The 24826-nt window shown below is 39.4% G+C and overlaps 1 protein-coding gene across 3 annotated transcripts in view; it reads left to right on the plus strand.

Annotated features, from left to right (window-relative positions):
• The window catches only part of LOC101901454 (protein roadkill), a 296295-nt gene that overhangs the window by 237598 nt on the left and 33871 nt on the right, over nt 1–24826 (plus strand). The window contains exon 1 of one of the 3 annotated variants that reach the window (XM_005178051.4): nt 18108–20148. The exons of the other annotated variants lie outside the window; for them this stretch is intronic. Coding sequence (XP_005178108.1) covers nt 18350–20148 — 1799 coding nt within the window. The 5' untranslated portion in view covers nt 18108–18349. Of the gene's footprint in view, nt 1–18107; nt 20149–24826 lie in introns of those variants that run through there. 3 annotated transcript variants of the gene reach the window in all.

Consider the following 24826-nt stretch of genomic DNA (forward strand, 5'->3'; position numbering starts at 1 on the left):
AATGACATTTTACAGAAATTGAAGTCCAGGGAGCATGCTTACAACATTTTATGATGGGGAACTAATGGTCAGAAGGACAGTCAAGTCACGACAAGCTAGTCTTTATATTTTAGCTGACGACTTTACAGACGATTCCTATCTTTAGGAGTCCTTTAAATGTGTTTTATTCTTTAGGACAGAGATTCTTCCTGATGATACCCTCAGCCTGAACATTTGTCTCAAGAAGACATTCAGAATTATTTCCTTCCACAGAAGGCGTTTAAGAGGACTCTCGTCTACAGAATACCTTCAAGAAGTCTTCCGTCTATAGTAGTCCTTCAATAGGTCTTTCGTCTATTGAAGAGCTTCAAAAGGTCTTTGGTCTCTATAGGACTTTGGAAACGTTTGGGAGCGTTTGTGTCTATAAAAGGCTCTCAGACTTTTAGAAGTCCTAGCTTTAGAGGGATTTCTATTTAAAGGGCTTTTAAAGAGGTTCAATAGCTCGTATACCATTTTTGAAGTTTTTACGTGACTAGAAGGCAGCCAAATGTATAGCTTATCTTCCGACTATAACCTTCTTTTGGCTCGGTGTATCTTAGGGTGTGCCCAATCCTAACACACACAATACATACATACAGATTTCTATCTTCATCCTCCCAATTATCTAAAATAATAACATATGTATGCAAGTCCCTCTCCCAGAATAGGGGTAGGGAAATTGTAATCAATAATCTAACACCTCCCTCTCCACGTACATATTGGCCGGCTGACGCAACTGCCCACCCGCATAGGTAAATACCATTACCTCACTCACTCACCAACCAACCAACTAGGCCAGTTGTCATCATAAAGAACATATGTTGGAACATCACACACGGCTCGCTCTTCCCAATGGACTCTGCCCTGCCTGCCATAAATATGAAAAATAATGGCCTTACTTAGGGCAACTACTGTGCGGTTTTAGCTATGAATCGTAACAAATGCGTATCGGCCAGAAGGAAGAAAAACAACAACAAGTAATTGTGGCAGGGCAACCGGGGATATCCTACATTCGTAATTCTGTGTACGTGTGTGTGTGTGAAGTCTCTCAAATGTTGTGTTGTGTGTGGCAGGCAACAGCAGGGAGAATGATTGGCCACACAACACCATGAAGACCACCAACAACAGAACACACGAGCAGAACGGCATCCTCGTACGACGACACTGTCTAATATCAATGGCAACCAGATAAGTACAAGGGGCCATAACTAAATGTCCATACATTGTATGGACGAGGAGATGGTCCCGTGCGTATATGTGTGTGCGTCCTTCGAGTGTTGCCTTTTTCGGGATTCTTCAACATTTTCGTTCTGCCTCATCACAGAAAAGGGCAAACGAATTGGGAAATGTAGGAAAAAATGTTTATGGCTGGCCTGGCTCATCATATCGCGCTCGCTGGCCATATAGAATTGACACAGCGTGACAAACAAATGAAATTGGAATGCTGATGTTTGATGGCCACCATCAGCGTTGCAGATGAGCTTCATCGCTCCTTCTTCGGCTGTATGACGAACGAGTAGGGAAACCAATAGAGTGGACATTTAGATATTTTGAATGCGATACGCTCACTTGTGCGATATGTAAAAGAGGACCCTTTGCTGATGTTGCTGATGGATGTCGGATGGATTGTCAATGGTTTAATTGGAAACTGAGTGAGGATAATAAAAATTGAGGGTGAAAAATGTAGAGAGTGAGAATACCAGTCGAAGATGTTCGGTAGAGATAATTTTGTTAAATAAAAATCTTCATAAGGGCCTACTAACAGCGAAGTTCTCCCGGAGGTCTGTTATGGACAGAGAACCTCCGAAAGATCCATTAATAGAAGCACTTCTATATGCAGGAGTCCATCTGAAAACTTTTATAGCAGAGGGACGTCTTTCGACCAGTTCGTCTATGGCCTTTGGACCAGCTCGTCCTGCTCTTTCGACCAGCTCATCCATGAAAACAGACATTCTAGTCTTTCGACCAGCTCGTCTATGGAAATAGACGTCCTGATCTTTAGGCCAACTGGTCTATGAATATAGACGTCCTGTTCTTTTACCAGCTCGTCTGTGCACATAGACGTTCTGATCTTTCGACCAGTTCGTCTATGGAAATAGACTCCCTGCCCCGACTCGACCAGCTCGTCTATGGAAATAGACTCGCAGGCCGGCCAGACTCCCTCGTCTATGGAAATAGACTCGCAGGCCGGCCAGACCAACTCGTCTATGGAAATAGACTCGCAGGCCGGCCAGACCAACTCGTCTATGGAAATAGACTCGCAGGCCGGCCAGACCAACTCGTCTATGGACATAGACTCGTTGGCCGGCCAGACCAACTCGTCTATGGAAATAGACTCGTTGGCCGGCCAGACCAACTCGTATATGGAAATAGACTCGTTGGCCGGCCAGACCAACTCGTCTATGGAAATAGACTCGTTGGCCGGCCAGACCAACTCGTATATGGAAATAGACTCGTTGGCCGGCCAGACCAACTCGTCTATGGAAATAGACTCGTTGGCCGGCCAGACCAACTCGTCTATGGAAATAGACTCGTTGGCCGGCCAGACCAACTCGTATATGGAAATAGACTCGTTGGCCGGCCAGACCAACTCGTCTATGGAAATAGACTCGTTGGCCGGCCAGACCAACTCGTCTATGGAAATAGACTCGTTGGCCGGCCAGACCAACTCGTATATGGAAATAGACTCGTTGGCCGGCCAGACCAACTCGTCTATGGAAATAGACTCGTTGGCCGGCCAGACCATCTCGTCTATGGAAATAGACTCGTTGGCCGGCCAGACCAACTCGTCTATGGAAATAGACTCGTTGGCCGGCCAGACCAACTCGTCTATGGAAATAGACTCGTTGGCCGGCCAGACCAACTCGTCTATGGAAATAGACTCGTTGGCCGGCCAGACCAACTCGTCTATGGAAATAGACTCGTTGGCCCTCCAGAGGCCAGCTCGTATATGGAAATAGACTCGTTGGCCCTCCAGAGGCCAGCTCGTCTATGGAAATAGACTCGTTGGCCCTCCAGAGGCCAGCTCGTCTATGGAAATAGACTCGTTGGCCCTCCAGAGGCCAGCTCGTCTATGGAAATAGACTCGTTGGCCCTCCAGAGGCCAGCTCGTCTATGGAAATAGACTCGTTGGCCCTCCAGAGGCCAGCTCGTCTATGGAAATAGACTCGTTGGCCCTCCAGAGGCCAGCTCGTCTATGGAAATAGACTCGTTGGCCCTCCAGAGGCCAGCTCGTCTATGGAAATAAACTCGTTGGCCCTCCAGAGGCCAGCTCGTCTATGGAAATAGACTCGTTGGCCCTCCAGAGGCCAGCTCGTCTATGGAAATAGACTCGTTGGCCCTCCAGAGGCCAGCTCGTCTATGGAAATAGACTCGTTGGCCCTCCAGAGGCCAGCTCGTCTATGGAAATAGACTCGTTGGCCCTCCAGAGGCCAGCTCGTCTATGGAAATAGACTCGTTGGCCCTCCAGAGGCCAGCTCGTCTATGGAAATAGACTCGTTGGCCCTCCAGAGGCCAGCTCGTCTATGGAAATAGACTCGTTGGCCCTCCAGAGGCCAGCTCGTCTATGGAAATAGACTCGTTGGCCGGCCAAACCAGCTCGTCTATGGAAATAGACTCGTTGGCCGGCCAAACCAGCTCGTCTATGGAAATAGACTCGTTGGCCGGCCAGACCAGCTCGTCTATGGAAATAGACTCGTTGGCCGGCCAGACCAGCTCGTCTATGGAAATAGACTCGTTGGCCGGCCAGACCAGCTCGTCTATGGAAATAGACTCGTTGGCCGGCCAGACCAGCTCGTCTATGGAAATAGACTCGTTGGCCGGCCAGACCAGCTCGTCTATGGAAATACACTCGTTGGCCGGCCAGACCAGCTCTCCCTTGCCCTCCAGCTCGTCTATAAAGACTCCCTGGCCCACGAGCTCGTCTATAAAGACTCCCTGGCCCACGAGCTCGTCTATAAAGACTCCCTGGCCCACGAGCTCGTCTATAAAGACTCCCTGGCCCACGAGCTCGTCTATAAAGACTCCCTGGCCCACGAGCTCGTCTATAAAGACTCCCTGGCCCACGAGCTCGTCTATAAAGACTCCCTGGCCCACGAGCTCGTCTATAAAGACTCCCTGGCCCTCCAGCTCGTATATAAAGACTCCCTGGCCTTCCAGCTCATCCATAAAGACTCCCTGGCCTTCCAGCTCATCTATAAAGACTCCCTGGCCCTCCAGCTCGTCTATAAAGACTCCCTGGCCCACCAGCTCGTCTATGAAGACTCCCTGGCCCACCAGCTCGTCTATGAAGACTCCCTGGCCCACCAGCTCGTCTATGAAGACTCCCTGGCCCACCAGCTCGTCTATGAAGACTCCCTGGCCCACCAGCTCGTCTATGAAGACTCCCTGGCCCACCAGCTCGTCTATGAAGACTCCCTGGCCCACCAGCTCGTCTATGAAGACTCCCTGGCCCACCAGCTCATCTATGAAGACTCCCTGGCCCACCAGCTCGTCTATGAAGACTCCCTGGCCCACCGGCTCGTCTATGAAGACTCCTGGCCCACCAGCTCGTCTATGAAGACTCTCTGGCCCACCAGCTCGTCTATGAAGACTCTCTGGCCCACCAGCTCGTCTATGAAGACTCCCTGGCCCACCAGCTCGTCTATGAAGACTCCCTGGCCCACCAGCTCGTCTATGAAGACTCCCTGGCCCACCAGCTCGTCTATGAAGACTCCCTGGCCCACCAGCTCGTCTATGAAGACTCCCTGGCCCACCAGCTCGTCTATGAAGACTCCCTGGCCCACCAGCTCGTCTATGAAGACTCCCTGGCCCACCAGCTCGTCTATGAAGACTCCCTGGCCCACCAGCTCGTCTATGAAGACTCCCTGGCCCACCAGCTCGTCTATGAAGACTCCCTGGCCCACCAGCTCGTCTATGAAGACTCCCTGGCCCACCAGCTCGTCTATGAAGACTCCCTGGCCCACCAGCTCGTCTATGAAGACTCCCTGGCCCACCAGTTCGTCTATGAAGACTCCCTGGCCCACCAGCTCGTCTATGAAGACTCCCTGGCCCACCAGCTCGTCTATGAAGACTCCCTGGCCCACCAGCTCGTCTATGAAGACTCCCTGGCCCACCAGCTCGTCTATGAAGACTCCCTGGCCCACCAGCTCGTCTATAAAGACTCCCTGGCCCACCAGGCCCACCAGCTCGTCTATGAAGACTCCCTGGCCCACCAGCTCGTCTATGAAGACTCCCTGGCCCACCAGCTCGTCTATGAAGACTCCCTGGCCCACCAGCTCGTCTATGAAGACTCCCTGGCCCACCAGCTCGTCTATGAAGACTCCCTGGCCCACCAGCTCGTCTATGAAGACTCCCTGGCCCACCAGCTCGTCTATGAAGACTCCCTGGCCCACCAGCTCGTCTATGAAGACTCCCTGGCCCACCAGCTCGTCTATGAAGACTCCCTGGCCCACCAGCTCGTCTATGAAGACTCCCTGGCCCACCAGCTCGTCTATGAAGACTCCCTGGCCCACCAGCTCGTCTATAAAGACTCCCTGGCCCACCAGGCCCACCAGCTCGTCTATGAAGACTCCCTGGCCCACCAGCTCGTCTATAAAGACTCCCTGGCCCACCAGCTCGTCTATAAAGACTCCCTGGCCCACCAGCTCGTCTATAAAGACTCCCTGGCCCTTCAGCTCGTTTATCATTTTCTATCGTCAGAATACCTCCACAATTCCTTTAATAAATAAAGACCTCCTGACATTCCCTTTTCTATTTCGTCATAGTCTCCCAACTGTCAATCATTCGTTTTTATTTCGATGTTTCATTTTCATTTTTCTTTGGAATCGACACAAATTTTATTGTTCTGCATGGCATTCCACGACATTATCGAAATAATGATGATGATGATGACGATGACCACGGCAATAATGATTATGACATTAAGCCGAGTTACAAGGAAAAGGTATATCGCTTATGAAAATTTAATGACACTCTGACACTTTGGCTATCATTTAATGCGTCCTCGTCTTTCCGAGTGACAGCTGTGGCAGAAGAGAAACATGACCGGACAATTAGCTTGTCTTTTTCTCTGTTTCCATTTTGATGGTTAATGTTTATAAACCTTGGCCACAATTTGTATTACAAGAATGTGTTCTTGAAAGTCAGAAGAACAAGAAGAACATTTAGTTCGTTCGTTTTTTTCCTGGAGGTCCATTCCCTTCCATTCATTACATCCATGTCGTCGATTCGTTACAATTCTTCTGTTTCCTGAGGGTTACAAGGAAGAAAATGTCTGTGAGTCATGGTGGTCTTTGGCTCTCTCCCTCTCACTGCCACCTGTTAGTCATTTTAATTGCTGGTGGTCTATCTCTCTCTTTTGACACTTGTAGGTCTCTCCATATGCTCTCATCCGTCTTTCGTCATAGGTTGTAAGGCAAATAGTTTTTGTTGTTTTTTTTTTGTAATACCTTCATGCCTGTTACTTAGCAGTATTATTGAGAACGGCATTGTCGTTTCTTAATAACCTTTCATGTTCTTTCATTACACATGACATTTAATTTGTTTGATTGTCCTCTCCTCTCCGCCCCTCATTTTGAGACTATTTTTATTGTTTTCATTTGAGGTTAAATATTGGGCTATTTATTTGCATTAGCCATGGTTTGTAGTTATTTTTAGTTGTTCAATGTTTTTTAAGGAATCTAGAGAAACAAGGAAACCAAAAATAATTAATTTTTTCTCTTTTTTCTCTTTGTTACAGGTAAGGCATAACCGTCATATCCTTTGATAACACATGGGTGTAAGTATGGTTTTATTAAAAATAAGAAAGAACATTGGTTTCAGGCATGTTGACCTCTCCTGAAAAATATTTACCCAAATTAAAAAAAAATATTTATCCCCCAAGAATAGGTACATTGTAGATGTCAATGTTCCGCCGGCGGATCTAGAACCCATTACGAACTACAAATAAATTTTTTAAAAGAAATCGGTAGAAAAATGGGGGAAAACCATCAAAGTACCGAATATCGGGAGGCATCCTTATATTTGTGCTATACGAAGCTGGAACCCAGTAATCATCAAAATACCGAAATGATCAAAATACTGAATATCGAGAGGCATTGTTACACGGGGGCTATACAAAAACGTATAGAGCTAGAACCCATAACGAACTACAAATACCAATTTTTTGACAAATTGATGGAAATATGTGCCTAAAACTATAAAAATACCACCGAATATCGGCAGATACCGTTATATGGTGGCTATTCCGAAACGTTTACCGATATATCTCATTTTCAATACCAACCATCCTAGACACAATGCAAACTACTAATTTTAAAGATCTGCGGTAAATAATGTGAGCTGTATCTGTATCAACGTTTGTGGCTCAGTTAGTCCTTTTGAGAATCTACCTTTAAAATATTATTTATGGCAGCTCTTGTAGTCCTATAGAAAATATTCCTTAAACATCGTATATGACTCTGTTGGTCCTAGAAAAATCTTTTTAATAATCGAATCATCTTCGAAAAAAAAACCGAATCATCTTCGAAAAAAAAGAAGTTTGTGGATCTGTTGGTCCTTTCAAATTGTTATTTTAAAACGCCACGTTTTTGGCCCTGTTGGACATTTTAAAAATATACCCTGAAAATCCATGTTTGAGGGTCTGTTGGACCTTCTAAAAAATAACCCTTAAACAAGCCTAATTTTACGTTTTTTGTTCTTTTGGTCCTTCGAAAATATTTCTGTAGCACTTTTGCTTCTCGAATAAATTTCTATAAAAAAATTAAGGTCATGTCTTTGTTAAAAATGACTGGTTCTAAAAAAAATCTTCTTAAAAATCGAATTGTCTTGAAAAAAACCTCCTCATTTTGTCCCTTAGTTGGTCTTTAAAAAACGACGTTTGTAGCCCTTAAAAATTCAGGGTTTAGGAACTGTTGGTTCTTTGAGATTGTTACTTTGAAAAATCCACGTTTTTGGCTCTGTTGGACCTTTAAAAAATTATCCTTCAAAATCCTTGATGGTGGACCTGTTGGTCCTTTGAAAAATTATCCTTAAAAATCCTTATTTGTGGCTCTGTTGACCTTTTACGTTTGTTGCTCTTCTTGGATATTTCGGATTCATTCTGTAGTACATGTGGCATACAACATTTTTTCTTGTTTGTCCTTGAAAAGATAGTCCTGAAGATAAAATGTGTAAAAATCCTTGTCTGTTTGTCTGTTGATCCTCCAGAAATTTCCCTTTTAAACACAAGATTTTTCGGACCGTTGGTCTATTAAAAAATGATTCTTAAAAATCCACTCTTGGATGGCCTTCCGATCCTTTAAAATATTCTCCTTAAAAATCAGGTTTGTGGAGATTGTTACTTCAAAAATCCACCTTTATGGCTCTTTTGAACTTCTGAAAAATATTCCTTGAAAATCCTTGTTTGTGGACCAGTTGGTCCTTTGAAAATCTTATCCATTAAAATCCTTAATTTCTGCTCCGTTTACCTTTTGCGTTTGTAGCTCTTTTGATCCTTTGAATTCTTTTTGTAGCCCTTTCGGTATTCGAAATGTTTTCTTTAAAAAATCCAAAGTCATGTCTTTGTTAGTCCTTATGAAAATGTTTAAAAATCCTTGTTTGGTCTGTTGATCTTTTAGAAATATCTCTTTTAAACACAAGATTTGTCCACTCTTGGTTGGCCTTCCGGTTCTTTAAAAATAAAGTTTGTGGACCTGTTGGTCCTTTGAAATGGTTACTTTACAAATCCAAGTTTGTGGCTCTGTGGCATATTTTAGAAAATATTCCTTCAAAATCCTTGTTTGTGGACCTGTTGGTCCTTAAAAAAATAATACTTAAAAATCCTCATTTGTGGCTCTGTTGTCCCTCTATTTTGGTAGCTCTTCTAATCCCTTGAATTCTTTTTGTGGCTCGTTTGGTATGCGAAATATTTCCAAAATCATGCCTTTGTTAGTCCTTGAAAATTAGTCCTTATGAAAATGTTGAAAAATCCATGTTTGGTTGACTTGATTGTCTACTAGAAGTATCTCTTTAAATACAAGATTCGTCGCAACGTTGGGCCTTTAAAAAAGATGTTTCTTAAAAAAGATACTCCTTAAAAATCTACGTTAAATCTGAAAGGTATTGGTTTAAAATCCACTTTTTTGGCTCTGCTTATTCTTGAAAAACATCGCTTTAGAATTCAATAATTATGACCCTCCAGGTCCTTCACTAATCACATATTTGAGGCTCTCCTGGTCCTCAAAGATATCTTCTCGAAAAAATTAAAAATTTTTAACTCTTGAAGATTTTTTAAAAAAATGGCCAAAATATTGAAAAAATTCTTCGTATTCTGAATATACCCAAACCCACCCTCCCCCCATCCCTTGCAATATTTCGACATTTTTAGTAGATGATTTTTTGATATTTCAGGGCCTCTAGATATCATTTACATGTTGATAATACACTGATTGCCTACAAAGTTACCCACCCCCCACCTCCACCCTTCAATACCGTCAACATGACAAACTGTGATAAATCTTTCACTCGATATTGAATTTGTTGTGGTGTAATGATAGTTTTAGTGTTATTGTCATTACTTCATGGTTTTATCATCAATACCAATGTGAGTGTAGTGAGGGTGGGGGTGGAGGTTGGTTTCCGACTATCAAGGACACGACCATACTCCGGAAAAGGGGTCATGATGATAATACACCACTTAAATGGGCTATGGGTGTGTGTGAGTGAGTGATTGCGTTGTGTGGTGTGGTGTTTTTATAGGGCTGGTTGGATGGATGGCTGGTTGACTGGGTTATATTTCCATTGTAATACCGCTCTGACGCGCAGACTATGACTGGCCGGACGGTCGCTCGGTCATCATCTTCATTGATGTTGGTCGCGTGGTTACTTGCTACTTTGTGGCTTGATATCTGTGCTATTTTTTTTTTAATTTTTTTTTTTTTTAATTTTTTTGAATTACTTTACAGAGTACGCGTTTGGTTGTTCGTTCATTTGCTTTTTTAGATCAAGGAAATGCTTATTAATCTTGAAATTGTAAATAACCTTTAAATATAAACGCAAGCACACTCACACACACACACACAAGCGCAGATAATCACATGTATACAATTACATACATACAGTACAATGCTGAGTACGACGTCGGCGATGATGATGATGGCATGCAAGTAATAAAATGACACTCTATATGGAAATGCCCATATTGTGTGTTCAGTCAGCTAGGCGGCCAGCCAGTCAGCCATTCGTTGATTATGAGATTAATGAGTTTTATCACTTACAAACAAAAAATGAGCAAAAATTACTACAAGAAAATGCAACAATATTTACAACATTACAGCCGAACATGCCTCCCAGTGATGTACCCAGTAGGAAATGGCAGTAGGAAATCTCTAGTCAATTTGTAGTACATTTTTATCGACCTGGTCACGCAGTGAACCAGTGAGTCAGTGTTTTATAAAAGGTCCGTCATATGGAGACATTAAAGACTAGTAAAAAAATTACATTCCAAGTAACCATAACGGTGGAGAGGGCAAGTTTCCCCCTACTTCCATATATTTTTTTATACCCTACACAACAAGGTGGTTAGGGTATTATGTCTTTGTGCATTTGTTTGTAACCGGCAAAAGGAAACGAGATAGACCCATAGTTCCTTTTGATGATCTGCATAAAATCACATTCTGAGTCGATTTATGCATGTCTATCCGTCCGTCCGTCCGTCTGTCCATGTATTTTTGTGAACAAAATACAGTTCGCATTTATTACCCGATCCAGATGAAATTTTGCACAAATCATTTGTTTGGCCCAAGGACGAATCCTATTGAAATTGGAGATAATCGGTTAAAATTTAGATATACCTGCCATATATATCTTCGTCTGATTTGCCTTTTATTGTGCACCAAACGTGTAATATCAGCCCGAATAGTATGGAATTTTGCACATACAACCAGATTAGGCCTGAAAATAAGTATGCCAAATTTGATCGAAATCGGTTCAGATATAGCTTTGGCTCTAATATATATTGCTCATCCGATTTGTTATTTTAGCCCTCGGCATCCGTAATATGCACTCTGTAACAACAATATTTAAGGGAAATATATCAAATACAGCTCAGAAATACCTTTGCTAAATTTTATCGAGATCGGTTCGGATTTTGGATATATCTCCCATATATAACTTCGTCCGATTTATCTTTTATTGTGCACCATACGTCTAATATTTGCCCAAACGGGGTGAAATTTGGCACTTACGACCGAAATGAGTCTAGAAGCTAGTATGTCAAATTTGGTGAAGATCGGTTCAGATATAGCTATAGCTCCCATATATATTGTTCATCCGATTTGTTATATTTTTTTACCCAAAGCCGTAATATTCACTCCGTAAATACGACATTCAGGGAAATATATGAAATACAGCTCAGAAATATTTTTGCCAAATTTTATCAAGATCGGTGCATATCGGCCCCGCCCGACTTTAAGACTTTCTTTACTGTTTTTTTTTTTTTTTTTTAAATTTTGGGATTAAGATTACCGGAAATCCTTACATTTTAGAAATATAGTGTCTTCGGCAATATTACTGATAACATTTTAGACGGATGATGTCAAAGACAAAAATGTTCTTCTTCAAATTTCACTATAAGTCACCAAAGAAGAATATTCTCTATTTTCATTATATATCGAAAACATATTTGTAACGATTTATAACCAAAATCACAATTTAGGGTTAAAGCCGTACATCATCTGAATTTATGCAAAATTCTCCAACAAAGCATCGTTTAAGAAGGTTGACGTCAAAGACAAAAATTTTCCTCATCAAATTTTACTATATAAGTCATCAAAGAAGAGAATTCGTTATTTTCAATATACAGGGTGAGATAAAAAAAAAACTGTAACAAAGTCAAATGCCATAATTTTTAATTTTTAAAAATTTTGTTGGGTGAAAGCAAACAATGTCGGAAATAGCATCAAATTTTAGATTAAGTTCAGATTTGTTGGAATTGGTCACCTTTGGCACGAATTACGGCCAATGAAACCGTCACACGCTGCCCAAATGTTGCTCTGCGATATTTTGGTCCATACTCACACTTATAATTCACTACTTACTCAGTTTTGCCTTTACTATTGTAATGTAAATGATTACATTTCGCTTTTTTATTAAAATTTTAGATTTTTTAATTAAAATTTTAGACTTTTTAATGACAAATGTCGTTTAGTCAAAAGTCGACCTAAATATCCCTGGGTTGAATTGAGCATTTAACGTATTGGTAGGGGTAACTAGATCGAAAAACGGAAATAGCATTCACATGCCAATCAAAGAGAGATGAGCACACAAACCAATTAGTGAGGAAAATTTTTAATATCGAAGTGGTGTTCCCGTACTTTTTTAAATGGTAAAACTAGGAAGAGAGAAGTGTGGCATTTGCTTGAGAGAACTGCTTTGCCTAGAAAGTATGTGGATGGAAAACTAGTAAAAACGTGGCAAATCCTTCAAAATCAACATTTTACAAGGAAAATTTTCTTTAAAAAAAAGTTGTAAAAAAGAACGCCATATTTGTGTGGACTGTTTATATTTTGTCGATAAGTTTTACTAGGTTTGCGCGTACGGCTACTGTTTTGCAGGTTCTGAAACATAACTAAAATGTGTGATAGTGTGACTAGGGTTAAGAAGAATTTTAATTTATTTTCGTTTTTTTCGGAGCGTCAAACGATGTTGGTCTTTTAGGGCTTGGAACTGGAAGAATCATAACTTCCAAAAGTCGCATGGAATTTTCATCTTCAATATTAATAATATATCACAAAATAATGACATGATATCGCAACATATCATTTTTGTCCATTTTGTGGACATTCCTGTCTTGGACAATTTGAATGTGAGAGTTATTTTTGAAAATTCCCTCTTTTGTTAGATTTACTTTTAAAAAAGAAGGCGAAATATCCAAAATATTGACCATGTTGAAATATTAGTCAAAAGTAGTGATCTGGCGATATTTCACACCAACGCGTTCCCACGGGGTACCACCTTCATGTAAAGAGAGAGGCATGACATTTCCAATGAGAAATGTAATGCTAAATTCAAATTACAAAATTACATACAACCCTACATAGATATCTACATTACAATGTACTGTCCATTCGACCATTTGGTTGCAAGAAGAAGAAACGTCAACAACATCGACAACAACATTTGTATAGCAGCGGCAGCAAAAATATCACCTCAATGTAAAAACATTGCAAAATGAAATACTCATTGCGCATCACATTCACACACACACACACAGCAACATCAGACAATCTCTCCTTCCTCAATGTTTGTTCATTGTTGTTGCTGCTGTTATCATTCACAGCTCTCGTCGACCTCTGTTATGAAACATGGCACAAAAGGAGGAAGGGAAAATTAATAATGGAAATCCATGAGAATCAATGATTCAAAACGGGTGCTCCCCCAGAAACAATGAGAGCGAGTGTGTGTGAGAGAGAGAGCACTAGAAAATTTACAAGGAGATTGTGTTTTTATTTTGCATGGGGGGAGAGACAAGGCACCAATAACTTTGGATAAGTGAATGTACAAATGTGGGAGCATAAGATATGGTATTTTATGTGGGTTGAAGCTCCCTCTCTCTGTCTCTGTGTGTTTGGCTCTCCTTATTAATTTCTCACTCGCGCTCCCATTTGTAAATACACACTTTACGATTTCGCCACACTTTGTGTTGTTTGTTACACATTATTCAAAAGGCATGTGAATGTAAATAACAGTCGCAGCAGCAGCATAAAAAACAGCTTTCAACAGTCCAACAACAACAACAAACTGCCGCTTTACACTCTGATATTCAATAATAGCGAACAACAGCAACAACAAAAAGCAATTTTGTGAAACAAGGAAACACCAAACTCTGACAAGATAACCGTCAGTTAGCAATAGCAAAAAATAAAAAAAAACAACAATCACCTCAAGTCATCATCATCATCACCGCCGTCACCAGCAACAGCAACAACAACAATATCATTACAAACTATGAGCAATGAACGAATGTACAAACGAACGAATAGTCGTTCGTTCGTCTAGTGAAGGCAGCCGCAAAAGCCCCCCAAAACAATAACAAACACAATATGGATAGAGTAGAGTAGTACATATTGTAGTAGTAAAACGAAAGCCAAAACCAAAAACTAGTTGTCATGTGCGCGAGTACTACTTACGTAGTGAGTAGGCAATAGGGTTGCCAAATTTTCAGTGGGAATTCCGTTTTCAGGGTCAGCGGAGATTAGAGGAGGATTAGAGTAATTATCATGGAATGTTTTGAAGGACACATTCAGTGGAGGGGAGGTTGTTATGAAGGGGCTTATGCCAACTTCTAATACATTCCGCATTTATAGAAAAATATTTCGTAATAAATCGGGTATGCGTTAATTCTATGATATAACTATGTTTAAATGTGAATTTCCTCTATCTAGCCACTAAAAAGCATCGACTATGCCTGGTTGCATGCGTAGAACTTCCTTAAATTCTAATTGCGAATATAAATTTAACGCCAAATAAGACAATTTTTTTTAAACCAACCACTTTCTGGGAGAGCTTTTGACAACAGCTATCACTTTTATACAACCCAGTCCAAAAAACAGTTGTTTCAACAGATTTTCTGTTCCAGAACTGCAATGGTTACACTTTTTATTACGTCAACCGATTTTTCCTTTTTGATAATAAAAAAAATGCTAGTAAAGGTTGTTTCTCTAAGAGCTTCCTGATTTGAAGATATACGGATAAAACATATAGCAAATAATTTCTTGTCATTTAAGTATAATTTCTGGCATATGGTCACCAAGACTATTTTACACAAAGGTCGTTCTGGAGGGTAAATTTTTGAAGCATTTAAGGGTGTATTTCAGCAATGACACTTTGAGTTATGGTTTTCAAAACGTCAATCGTTGCCACAAAAAATAATTGAGTAGGGTCAAATCACACGAGTTTGGAAGCCAATTCACCGGTCAATTTCTCGAAATAACGTTGTCCTTGAAATTTTCTTTCAATAAGACCATTGTTTCGCCCGTAGTATGGTAAGTGGCGCCATCCTGTTAAACTTCATTTCGTTTACACGAAAATTCATCCTGAATCGATATCAATTACTCATTTGGACTAATGATTCCAAACGGTACGTTTATCGGGATGCCTTGGCAATTCTTGAACATCGTGTGGATAATCTTCACGGCAATTTTGCTTATTGACATATCCATTCAACCAATAAAATGCGACGCATCACTCAAGAGAATTTTTTCGGTAAAAAGCGGATCTTCCATTCATTTATAAAGCGACCAATTACAGAATTTTATATGACACGAAACCGAAATCCTTACGCAACAATTTCCATAAATTCGATGGACAAGGCCCAACTTCTTGCGCACGACGACAAATCGATAAATTAACGTTTTTTGGCACTTGTCTCAACGACAGCAATATTTTTTCTGAACGCACTCTTCCCATTTTTTTCGGTGATTTAACATCCAAAACAGTGAATGTAGACTGAAATTTGGTAATTACGTTATTTATGGTAGTCTGAGGCCATAAAATGAAAATGAAGTGCTCTTTAAACATTTTAAAATTAATTTTCACGACTTGGAAGCGTTGTTCTAGATTTAACCCATTCATGTTGATTTGCCCAACAATTCTGAGTAGAGACGTAACTTTAAACTGTCCAAGCAACTGACAGACAACAGGGGAATTCCTAGTAAAAGAAAAAAAAACTCATAAAACTCGGAATTTTTAAAATTGTGATGTTTTTCAACGGATTTTTTCTTTTACATTTAGTATTTTTTTAATTTTCCCAAACCGAACATAGGTTCCTTTTTAACTTGTTTTAATTTTGCTATTTTGAGTCGATTTATGCATGTCAGTCCGTCTCTCCGTAGATATAGCTGTTTCATCCGATTAGGCGTTCAAAACCCTCACATTCGTAATATGCCTTCGACAATAATGATACTTGGTAACAGATATCAGATACAGCCCAGAAATGCCTCTGCCAAATTTTCAAAAGATCGGTTCAGATTTGGATATAGCTCCCATATATATCTTCAACTGATTTCGGGTTAATTGTGCACCAAATGGTCAATATTAGTCCAAATGACCTGAATTTTGTCACATCAGACCGAATTCAGTCTAGAAATTCGTACATCAAATTTGATGAAAATCGGTTCAGATTTAGCTAAAGCTCTCACATATATGTTTCGTCCGATTTGATATTCAAGTCCTGACATTCGTAATATGCACCCCAAAAGAATGATATTTAGTACTAGATATCAGATACAGCCCAGAAATACCTCTGGCAAATTGTATCAAGATCACATTTGGATATGGCTACCATGTATATCCTTAATTCAAATTTAAGGTTTGTCGTGCAAATAATGGCTAATATTAGGCCATATTTTTTTAATATAATCCTTCTCGCAGTGATATCATGCACTCTATAGCAATATTATTTGGTATGAAAGATAAAAATGTATCCATCATTTTATTTATCCATCAATTTAGTGAAAATCGATTAAGAATAGGATATGCCTCCCACATTATAGTTTCCCCTGAAACCAAATTATAACTGCTTTAAAGCCAAATGTTGATAGGTGTTATGATCTACTACAAATAAATTATTTTGTTACGGGAGCTCTACTAGATATGTAAAGTGGGTAGGGTATCATATAGCCGGCCCCGCCCGACTTGACTTTTATTTTCGTTGTTCCTAGGCACGCAAAAAGATTTAGATGTTCCATATCCTAGGAAGACGAATAACGTTTTATTTTAAGTCAGTCCTTAAAGATCAAACCGCCAGAATAACCGGCTGAAAAACCGGTAATACATTTTTTAATTTTCCTCTAGATAGGAAGGGAAAAATGAATTGCTACCAGGCAAATGTAAAAATGGATGATTCCACAATTCAGTTTATTCTTTTATATGCTTTTCGAATAATAACAAAAAAGTCCACATTTATAATATGGTTGAATTGTTTACAATTTTTTTTTTTTTCAAAAATTTTCATTCGACTACATCTCATTGTCAAAATTTATATTTATAAATCCATTGTATACACAGAAATCAGAGATGGGGACCTGTTTTTTATTCAGAAAAATTTGACTGAGTTTAATTTTATCATGATTTATAGTTCTGATTAATTCTAACTTCCTTATGCCACATATTTTTAATTGACAACTAATATTGCCTATAGCGCCAAGGCCAATATTCGCCCTTAAAATCATTTCAACTATAATAATTGCAATTCCGCCTCGCCATGGCAACCCTGTGTCTCACATGAAATGCTCTTGGTACGAAATGTCTCACCATGAGATTCGAGCAAAGGTATTTGCCTACGTGAGCACATGTGTGTTTGTGAGTATGGATGGTATCGGTGAGTTTCATTGAGTTTCTGTGCGAGAGTGTTTGTGCTGATGTGTGTGTCTGTTTGCTTGGCCGTTTTTGATGGTCTTTGCTTTGCTTTGCCTGCCTGTTTGCTTGCTTGCTGTATGGTTGGTTGTTGTTGCTGCCATACACTCATTTGTGATTTCGTTAACATAACGTGTGATATTTGTTCCGTCTCCTACATTTAGTTTGTTATTGACTATCGGCGTGAACGCATCGTGCGCTCGTTGTTAACCATAACGTAATTGTAACGTGAACTCAACCAAACCAAAAGAAGAAAAAAGCAGACGGATTGGAAATAAACGTTTGTCTTGCAATCGTGGTTGTCGTATCGTCAGAGCCAGCCGTTCACCAATAACACAGAAAAAAAAAATAAAAGCAATTCAAAATAAATTTTCTTTTTTTGTGAAATTTTTTCGTTTTCAACATCGTCGTCGTCGGTAGGCTGTTTGTTGTTTCCATTTTTTCTAAATGTTTTTTTGATAACAAATTCAATAAAAAGAAATACAAATTGTTAAAAAAAAAGTAAGTGAATTAAGAAAAATCGCTGAAAGCAGAAGAAATTGAAAAACCAGAAATAATTGTGAGCAAAAGTTGTAAAACTGAATGGAAAAAAATTTTTGAATTAGAAAAATAACAAAAAAAATACTTAACTGTGACCAAAAATTAAAAAAAGAGGAATTTACCAATTATTAAACAGAAAACAAAAAAAATTGTTGTGAAAATTTTTTAAAACCTTCAAGTGCAAATTTTTTAACAGTTTTTATTGTTAACCAAAAAAAAATTACTATAAAAATATTGAAATCATTTAAGAAATAAATATAAGTTGGTGTAATGAATTGTTAAAGAAAATTTTGAATAATATAGAAAAGAAAAATAAATTGTTGTTGGAAAAAAAGTGTTTCAAACCTCCCCTCTCTCTCTCACTAAAACCGTTAAAATTCAAAAAGATACACAAAAAATGTTTGACCCTTTTGTGAAAATCAAGAAAAAGCCCAATAATACTAGCACCACCAACAACAACAATAATAATAATGCCAACAACAACACCGTTAACGGCAACAATAATTTAATAGTGCAAAGTTTAGAAGATAATTTCTTACCGAATTTAAATGACATCTCATCGGTGGATGCCGAATTGGATGATGATTGTTTTTGCCTTACACCGCCAGCCACCACACCCACAACGCCTACCCAACAACAACAACAACATAGCAGCAGTACAGCAACACCAGCACTAAGTGCTGCCTTGGCCCAACCTTCAACGTCCTCAGCGGCCGCCGCTGCTGCTGCCGCTTCTGCAAGCTATTCCGCAACAACGTCACCTGCTGCCTCGCCACTCCAGGATTTGACCTCTAGCAGTGCCACAAGCACCACCTGCAGTCGTTTACAGCAGCTAATTGCTGCACCGCCCATCATACAAACGCCCCATTTGAGACAACAGCAGCAATTAGTATCTCCACCCACACCACCGCCCTCAACGCCACCAACACCTGCCTTGTTGCAACAACAACTGCAAAATAATTGTTCCCAACTACCCAGCACCTCTTCCGCCTCCTCCTCCTCCAAAACCGTTGCAACGCCATTACTGTCGCCAAACGCGGTACCGCAGCAACAGCCGACCTCGGTGTTGCAACAACATTTGGGCCATACCAACGCCAGCTCGCATGCTGCCGAGCAAGCAATAGTAGCTGCGGCCGCTGCTGCTATTGGCTCACCTTCAAGACCCAACCTGCAAACTTTGGCTCAACATTTGGCCTCACCGCCCCAAAATCACCTGAATCAGTCATCTGCCAACGTTTCTGTCTCTGCGCCCACCTCACCTTTGTTGCAGGAAATTTTCAATTCAAATAATTTACAAAATGTATTAACCAGACAAAGTTCCTCAGCCAGCAACTCGAGTACAAATACAACAAATAGTAGTTCTACAACAACAACGTCGTCATCATCATCAGCAGCAGCCTCCTCCCCATCATCTTCATCGTCCTCGGCCAATTCTACCCTAAGAAGTTTGGTTGCAAATCCTCCCGCATCGCTGATAACATCAAGTACAACTTTGAATAGTATTATTGCCAATCGTTTGAATTCCCCACCGAACTCAATCACAGGATCGTCGTCGTCCTCGTCATCATCATCGCTGGCATCAAAATCAGGATCCTCCTCAACATCTACAAGTAATACCAGCTCTTCTTCGTCGTCCAACTCCTCCTCCTCCTCGTTTCAGCAGCAACATTCCGCTTTGACAAATTCAATAACGCATCGTATACATCAATCCATACGCCGGCATTTAAATCAGCAGAGTAATAGTTTAGGAACAAATTCCCAGCAACAAACCGGACACAATCAGCAGCAACAGAGACTCTTGCAACATTCACAATACCAACAACAACAATATTCACAAAATCACCTGCAACAAGAACAGAGGCAACATCATTCATCGCGACACTCACACCAGCACCAGCAGCAGCATCATCATCACCACCATCAGCAACAACAATTGCCACAGTTCTCCGCTTCCGGTTCTTTGGCAAATTCTTCTTCCGGTTCCGCATCGTCTGCCTCTTCTTCTTCTTCGTCGTCGTCTTCATCGTCATCAAATTCCAATTCAAATTCACCCGTGTGTGTAGTATTATTGGTCAAATGTCCAAATTCAAAGGAATATTGTAATGCCTTACAAGCCCACCAAAATCACAATCTAATACCTCCTGCAACATTACAACAATTACAACAACAACACCAGCATTGCTGTGATAATAAAAGGTAAATTTATAAAAAAAGTAATTATTTAATAAAAACAAAAATAAAGATCGAGTTGTAAATATTCACCAACAGGGATAACTGTTTCTCGCAATTGAACTTCCCAGCTCAGGCCAGTGTTTAGGGATATGTAAGCCGACTTTTGAATCAACGCGTTTTGTGATAAATTACTACAATTGTAAAATATTTATCGTGTTGTGTAGAAGAAGTAGATAAATAATTAAAATAAATTAAAGTCGAGAAATCGATTTTTACTTCTAACAGATTTTTAAATCATAAATAAAAAGTCTTAAATATTTGTCTTCTCTCGCAATTGGGCTTCTCAACCGAGATGCCATTCTTTAGGGATACGTAAATCGACTTTAGATCATTTGTTCTTTTGGGTGTTTCTCTGCTCCCAATTGGATGTCCCTACTGAAGTCACTGTCTAGGGATACGTAGGTCGACTTTCGGCTAATTTACTTTTGTCATAGTAAAGTCTAAAAAACGTTTGGCATTGAAAAGCTTAAATTCAATTTTTCATAATCGATTTATTTGTCACCTCTCCATTAAATTTTCCAACTTATGCCACTGTTAAGGAATACGTCAAACGACTTTCGATTAATGGCGATTTTGGCGTTGAAAAGAAAAAGTTGGCTTTGGCAGAAATCGGAAACTAAACCTTTCGTTATCGGTTTGGGATTATTGATTTTTGGTTGAATTTCCATTTTCATTTCGTCGTAGACCCCCTTAAGTATAGATATTCATGATCACCATAAAATTCCAAGTCGATTTAACGATGTCCGTCCATCCTTCCGTACGTCTCTCGGTTGAAATTACGAGATCAAAATTTAGCACAACAATTTGTATTGTGTCTAGGATGGTTGACATTGGAAATCTAGCTATATCGTTCTACATTTTGGTATAGTCGCCATGTAGCGGTACCTCCCAATATTCGGTATTTTGGTGATTTTCGCCACATTTTTTACACATTTTTTTGTCCAAAAGTTGGTATTAATAGTTCGTAGTGGATTCTAGCACTGGTGGCGAAACATTGTATGTATAGGTCCACGTTTTTGTATAGCCCTCATGTAACGGTGCCTCCCGATATTCGGTATTTTGATGATTTTTGCCACATTTATTTATGGATCTGTCTAAAAATTGGTATTTGTAGTTCGCTATGAATTCTGGCTCCTGTAGCGAAACTTAATATGTATAGGTCCACGTTTTCATATAGCCCCCACATAACAGTAACTCCCAATATTCGGTATTTTGAAAATTTTGCCATATTTTTCCATGGATTTGTCGAAAAACTAGTATTTGTAGTTCGCAATGGATTCCAGGCAGAACCTTAAATATTTAGGGCCTTCCTATAGCGCACATATACCCACCGATATTCGGTATTATCCAAACGGTATTACTGGAATTTGTAATTTAAAATGGAACACGTTTGAAGTCAGATTCTTCTTTTAATAAAAATGTTTTTTTTTTTTTCAACCAAATGTGGAGGGTATTAAAAGTTCGGGCCGGCCGAGCTTAATATTTTTTCACTTGTTCTTGTAGAACTTGTTGTCTTAGATGAAAAAAATAAATATTTTTCCCGTCTATTTTTAATTAATTTTCCCATTAAAGAGCGATTTAATTAAAAGAAATGACAAAATTAAAGGCAACTAGTTCATAGTTCCTCTCAGTGAACAATATTGATTGCCCAACTCCGCTCAGTAAACTTGATTGACCAACTCTAATTTATTTAGTTGTCAACAATAGCTTTCTTTCATTTTTTCCTTTGGCTCTACTCTTAAATTTACTCCCCTTTGCGATTCTTGCAAAACTTTGCTCTGAGTAAAGAATATAAACTCTTTTGCTGCTCTTTTTAATTAATTATCACATTAACGAGCAATTTTATTTAAATAAAAGACGTAACAAAAAGTAACTAGTTCAGAGTTCTTCTCAGTGAACTAGATTGCCCAACTCCGCAATATGAACTAGATTGCCCTACTCCACTCAGTGAAGTAGATTGCTGAACTCTAGTTTAATCAGTTGTCAAAAACCTTTTCCTTTCATTTCTCCTGTCCTATTTCCTTAATAAAAATCAAAAAGTTAATTCCTTTTAAGGAATTTAATATCAAAACACACCCTTCTTATTCAGTACATTCCAAAATGAATAAATATTCTCCCTCTCCCAATATGATTTCATAAAACCACTGTTCTGTTAAAGAAATCGGGTTAACTGTTGCTCTCCTTATTGGATTTTATTTTACTCTCCCAATTGCCAAAACGAGGAATTTCTCCCTGAGTTTCTTAACTGGACAACACTCTCCAAACTTAACTCTCTTCCTCTCTACTCACTGAGAATAAACCATAGCAGTTTTCAACTACTCTTGTTACAATTTACAATAACACGAATGAACGACCAACGTTCGCCGTGCAAACTATGACAGCAGCAGCAACAACTTGTCGGTGGACACACGATTTCACGAGCACATGGTTGTTGGCTGGCTGACTGACTGGTTGGTTTGTTGCTACATGCCTTCCTCGTCTTCCTTTTTGCAAATGTTGCCACCAACCACAGCCAACATCATTCGGTACTTGTTTTAGTTTATCTGCTGTCGATGGTATGGCAGGCTGCTGCCTGGCTGTGTTGGAGTATATTTCTGCTTCTTCATCTCGTTGCTTCGTTTGTTTTTTTTTTCTTATTTTGCCTAAATAAAGGTGACACACTTTTTCCTTTTCGTTCGTTGTTGTTGTTGTTTTCTTCAATTTGTTACTTTTCCTTCTGCTCTTGCAACAGAAACAAAAAAAAAACGACAACAACACCATGAGGTTCGTTCTCTTGACTCTCCAAGCAAAATGCCTTTGTTTCCTTCTACCAAATGGATGGCGGCGGCGGCGGTGTGCTGATGATGTTTAGTTGCTGCCGCGCGCGTATTTAGATTAATTTGTTGAATAGATTTTTTCCTTCAATTGTATATCTCCAAGTGAGTGTGTGTGTGAGTGTAACGCATGAAAGTGTGCACAAATTTAATAACATTTTGTATCCTTTTTCCCAACTACTACTTCTGCTGCCGCTGCTGTTCTGTGACCTCTTTTGTTACCATTTTTTTCACTCTGTGCTTTCTTTTTGATGTTTTGAGGTTGTGAGGTCATAGTTATCTTGTATATGTCAATCTCTCTTGCCGTATGTATGTGTGTGTGCAAGTTTTCTAATTAGAATTTTTTGGGTTTACTTCCTAGCATAACATTTAGCCTTAATGGTTGATTGTTTCGAAGGAAGTTAACGAAAAAAATAGAAAGAGAAATGAGGACAACCAAACCAAATAAAAAAACCAACAACTAGGCGTCACATCATCGTTATCATCTGCATGGTGTGCCTTGTTTATGTTTTATGTGTCAACATAAGGCGTGTATTATTGGTATTACTTACACAAGGACGTGTGGCGGCGCATGACCAATTTTGGTCATTACAGACATTTGGTAAAGGAATTGTGCGATTTTACTGAATTTAAATGAAAAATAGTATAAAAAATTATATTGAAGTAGAAAAGGCGGTCTTCATCTCGAGTTTCGAACCTAATGATGAGGAAAACGGGAAGTTAAATTTATTTATACATATTTTTTTTTGGAAAATAAAAAATCTCTATGAAATATTTGCTAATGATTTTTGATTCTAAATGGAATTTGGTTTCTCAACAAAGTTGCTATATAAATATGTGAATTTTGAGAGGATTTTGGAAATGTAATTGTTTTTATTTAAATTTATTTGTAATTTTGTAAATTTAAATATGTAATTTTGGCCATAGTATAAACGTCAAGTTAATTGTTTTTATTACATATTTGAAAATAATCCAAAACAATAATGCCGTTCCACCGTTTTACACCTATAATGTTGCTGCACGTCAATTTGTTAATACCTTACGCATTTGAAACCTTTCATATATTGTTTAGGATACATGTACAAATTTAGTATGCTAACTGAAGCCATGTCATCTAGTTTTTTTCTTTAATGTGGACGTACGACAAATATTTACCACACCCCTTAACACGTTATTTATATCAAACCGCCAGTAATACTAGTATACGCCAGGTTTATGGATACTTCAAAAAAAAAAAACAATAATAACTATAGGCTCCTATAATTTTGCCGTATGGCATTAAATTCCATTTATGTGAAAACCCCCTTGTAGTGTTTTACGATACGACAACTAATTTGCGGTACAATAGTCTCACAGAAATTCTGGTTGGTTCTCAAATGAGCACGTGCGGCAACTCAGTGTGTCAAATGATGATGCGTTTTTGCGGATTTTAAGTCATTTATTTTTCTTTAAATTGCCATCATTACATACGAGTGACACTTGATGTAGATCATTTAATTTGAAACCGTTATATTCACTCTCTTTTGTGCACTTCTCATTAATCCTTTGATAATGCCCTGCGGCATTAATATCACACATGTAGATGTTCTAATATTGAAACCGTAACATTGCCCAGCTTTGTGTGCAGTTTTCTTCACTCCTTTAATAATGCCCTGCGGCATTAATATCACAAATATAAATCTTCTAATTTTAAAACCGTTACATCGTCCCAGCTTTGTGTGTTGTTTTCTTTACTCCTTCAATGAGGCTCTACGGCATTAATATGACAAATGTAGATATTTTTACTTTGAAACCGTTACATCTATTCAATTTTGTGTAGTTTTCTTTAC

This window comes from Musca domestica, unplaced genomic scaffold, assembly GCF_030504385.1.
Source record: "Musca domestica strain aabys unplaced genomic scaffold, Musca_domestica.polishedcontigs.V.1.1 76, whole genome shotgun sequence".
In the NCBI taxonomy this organism is placed as follows: domain Eukaryota; kingdom Metazoa; phylum Arthropoda; class Insecta; order Diptera; family Muscidae; genus Musca; species Musca domestica.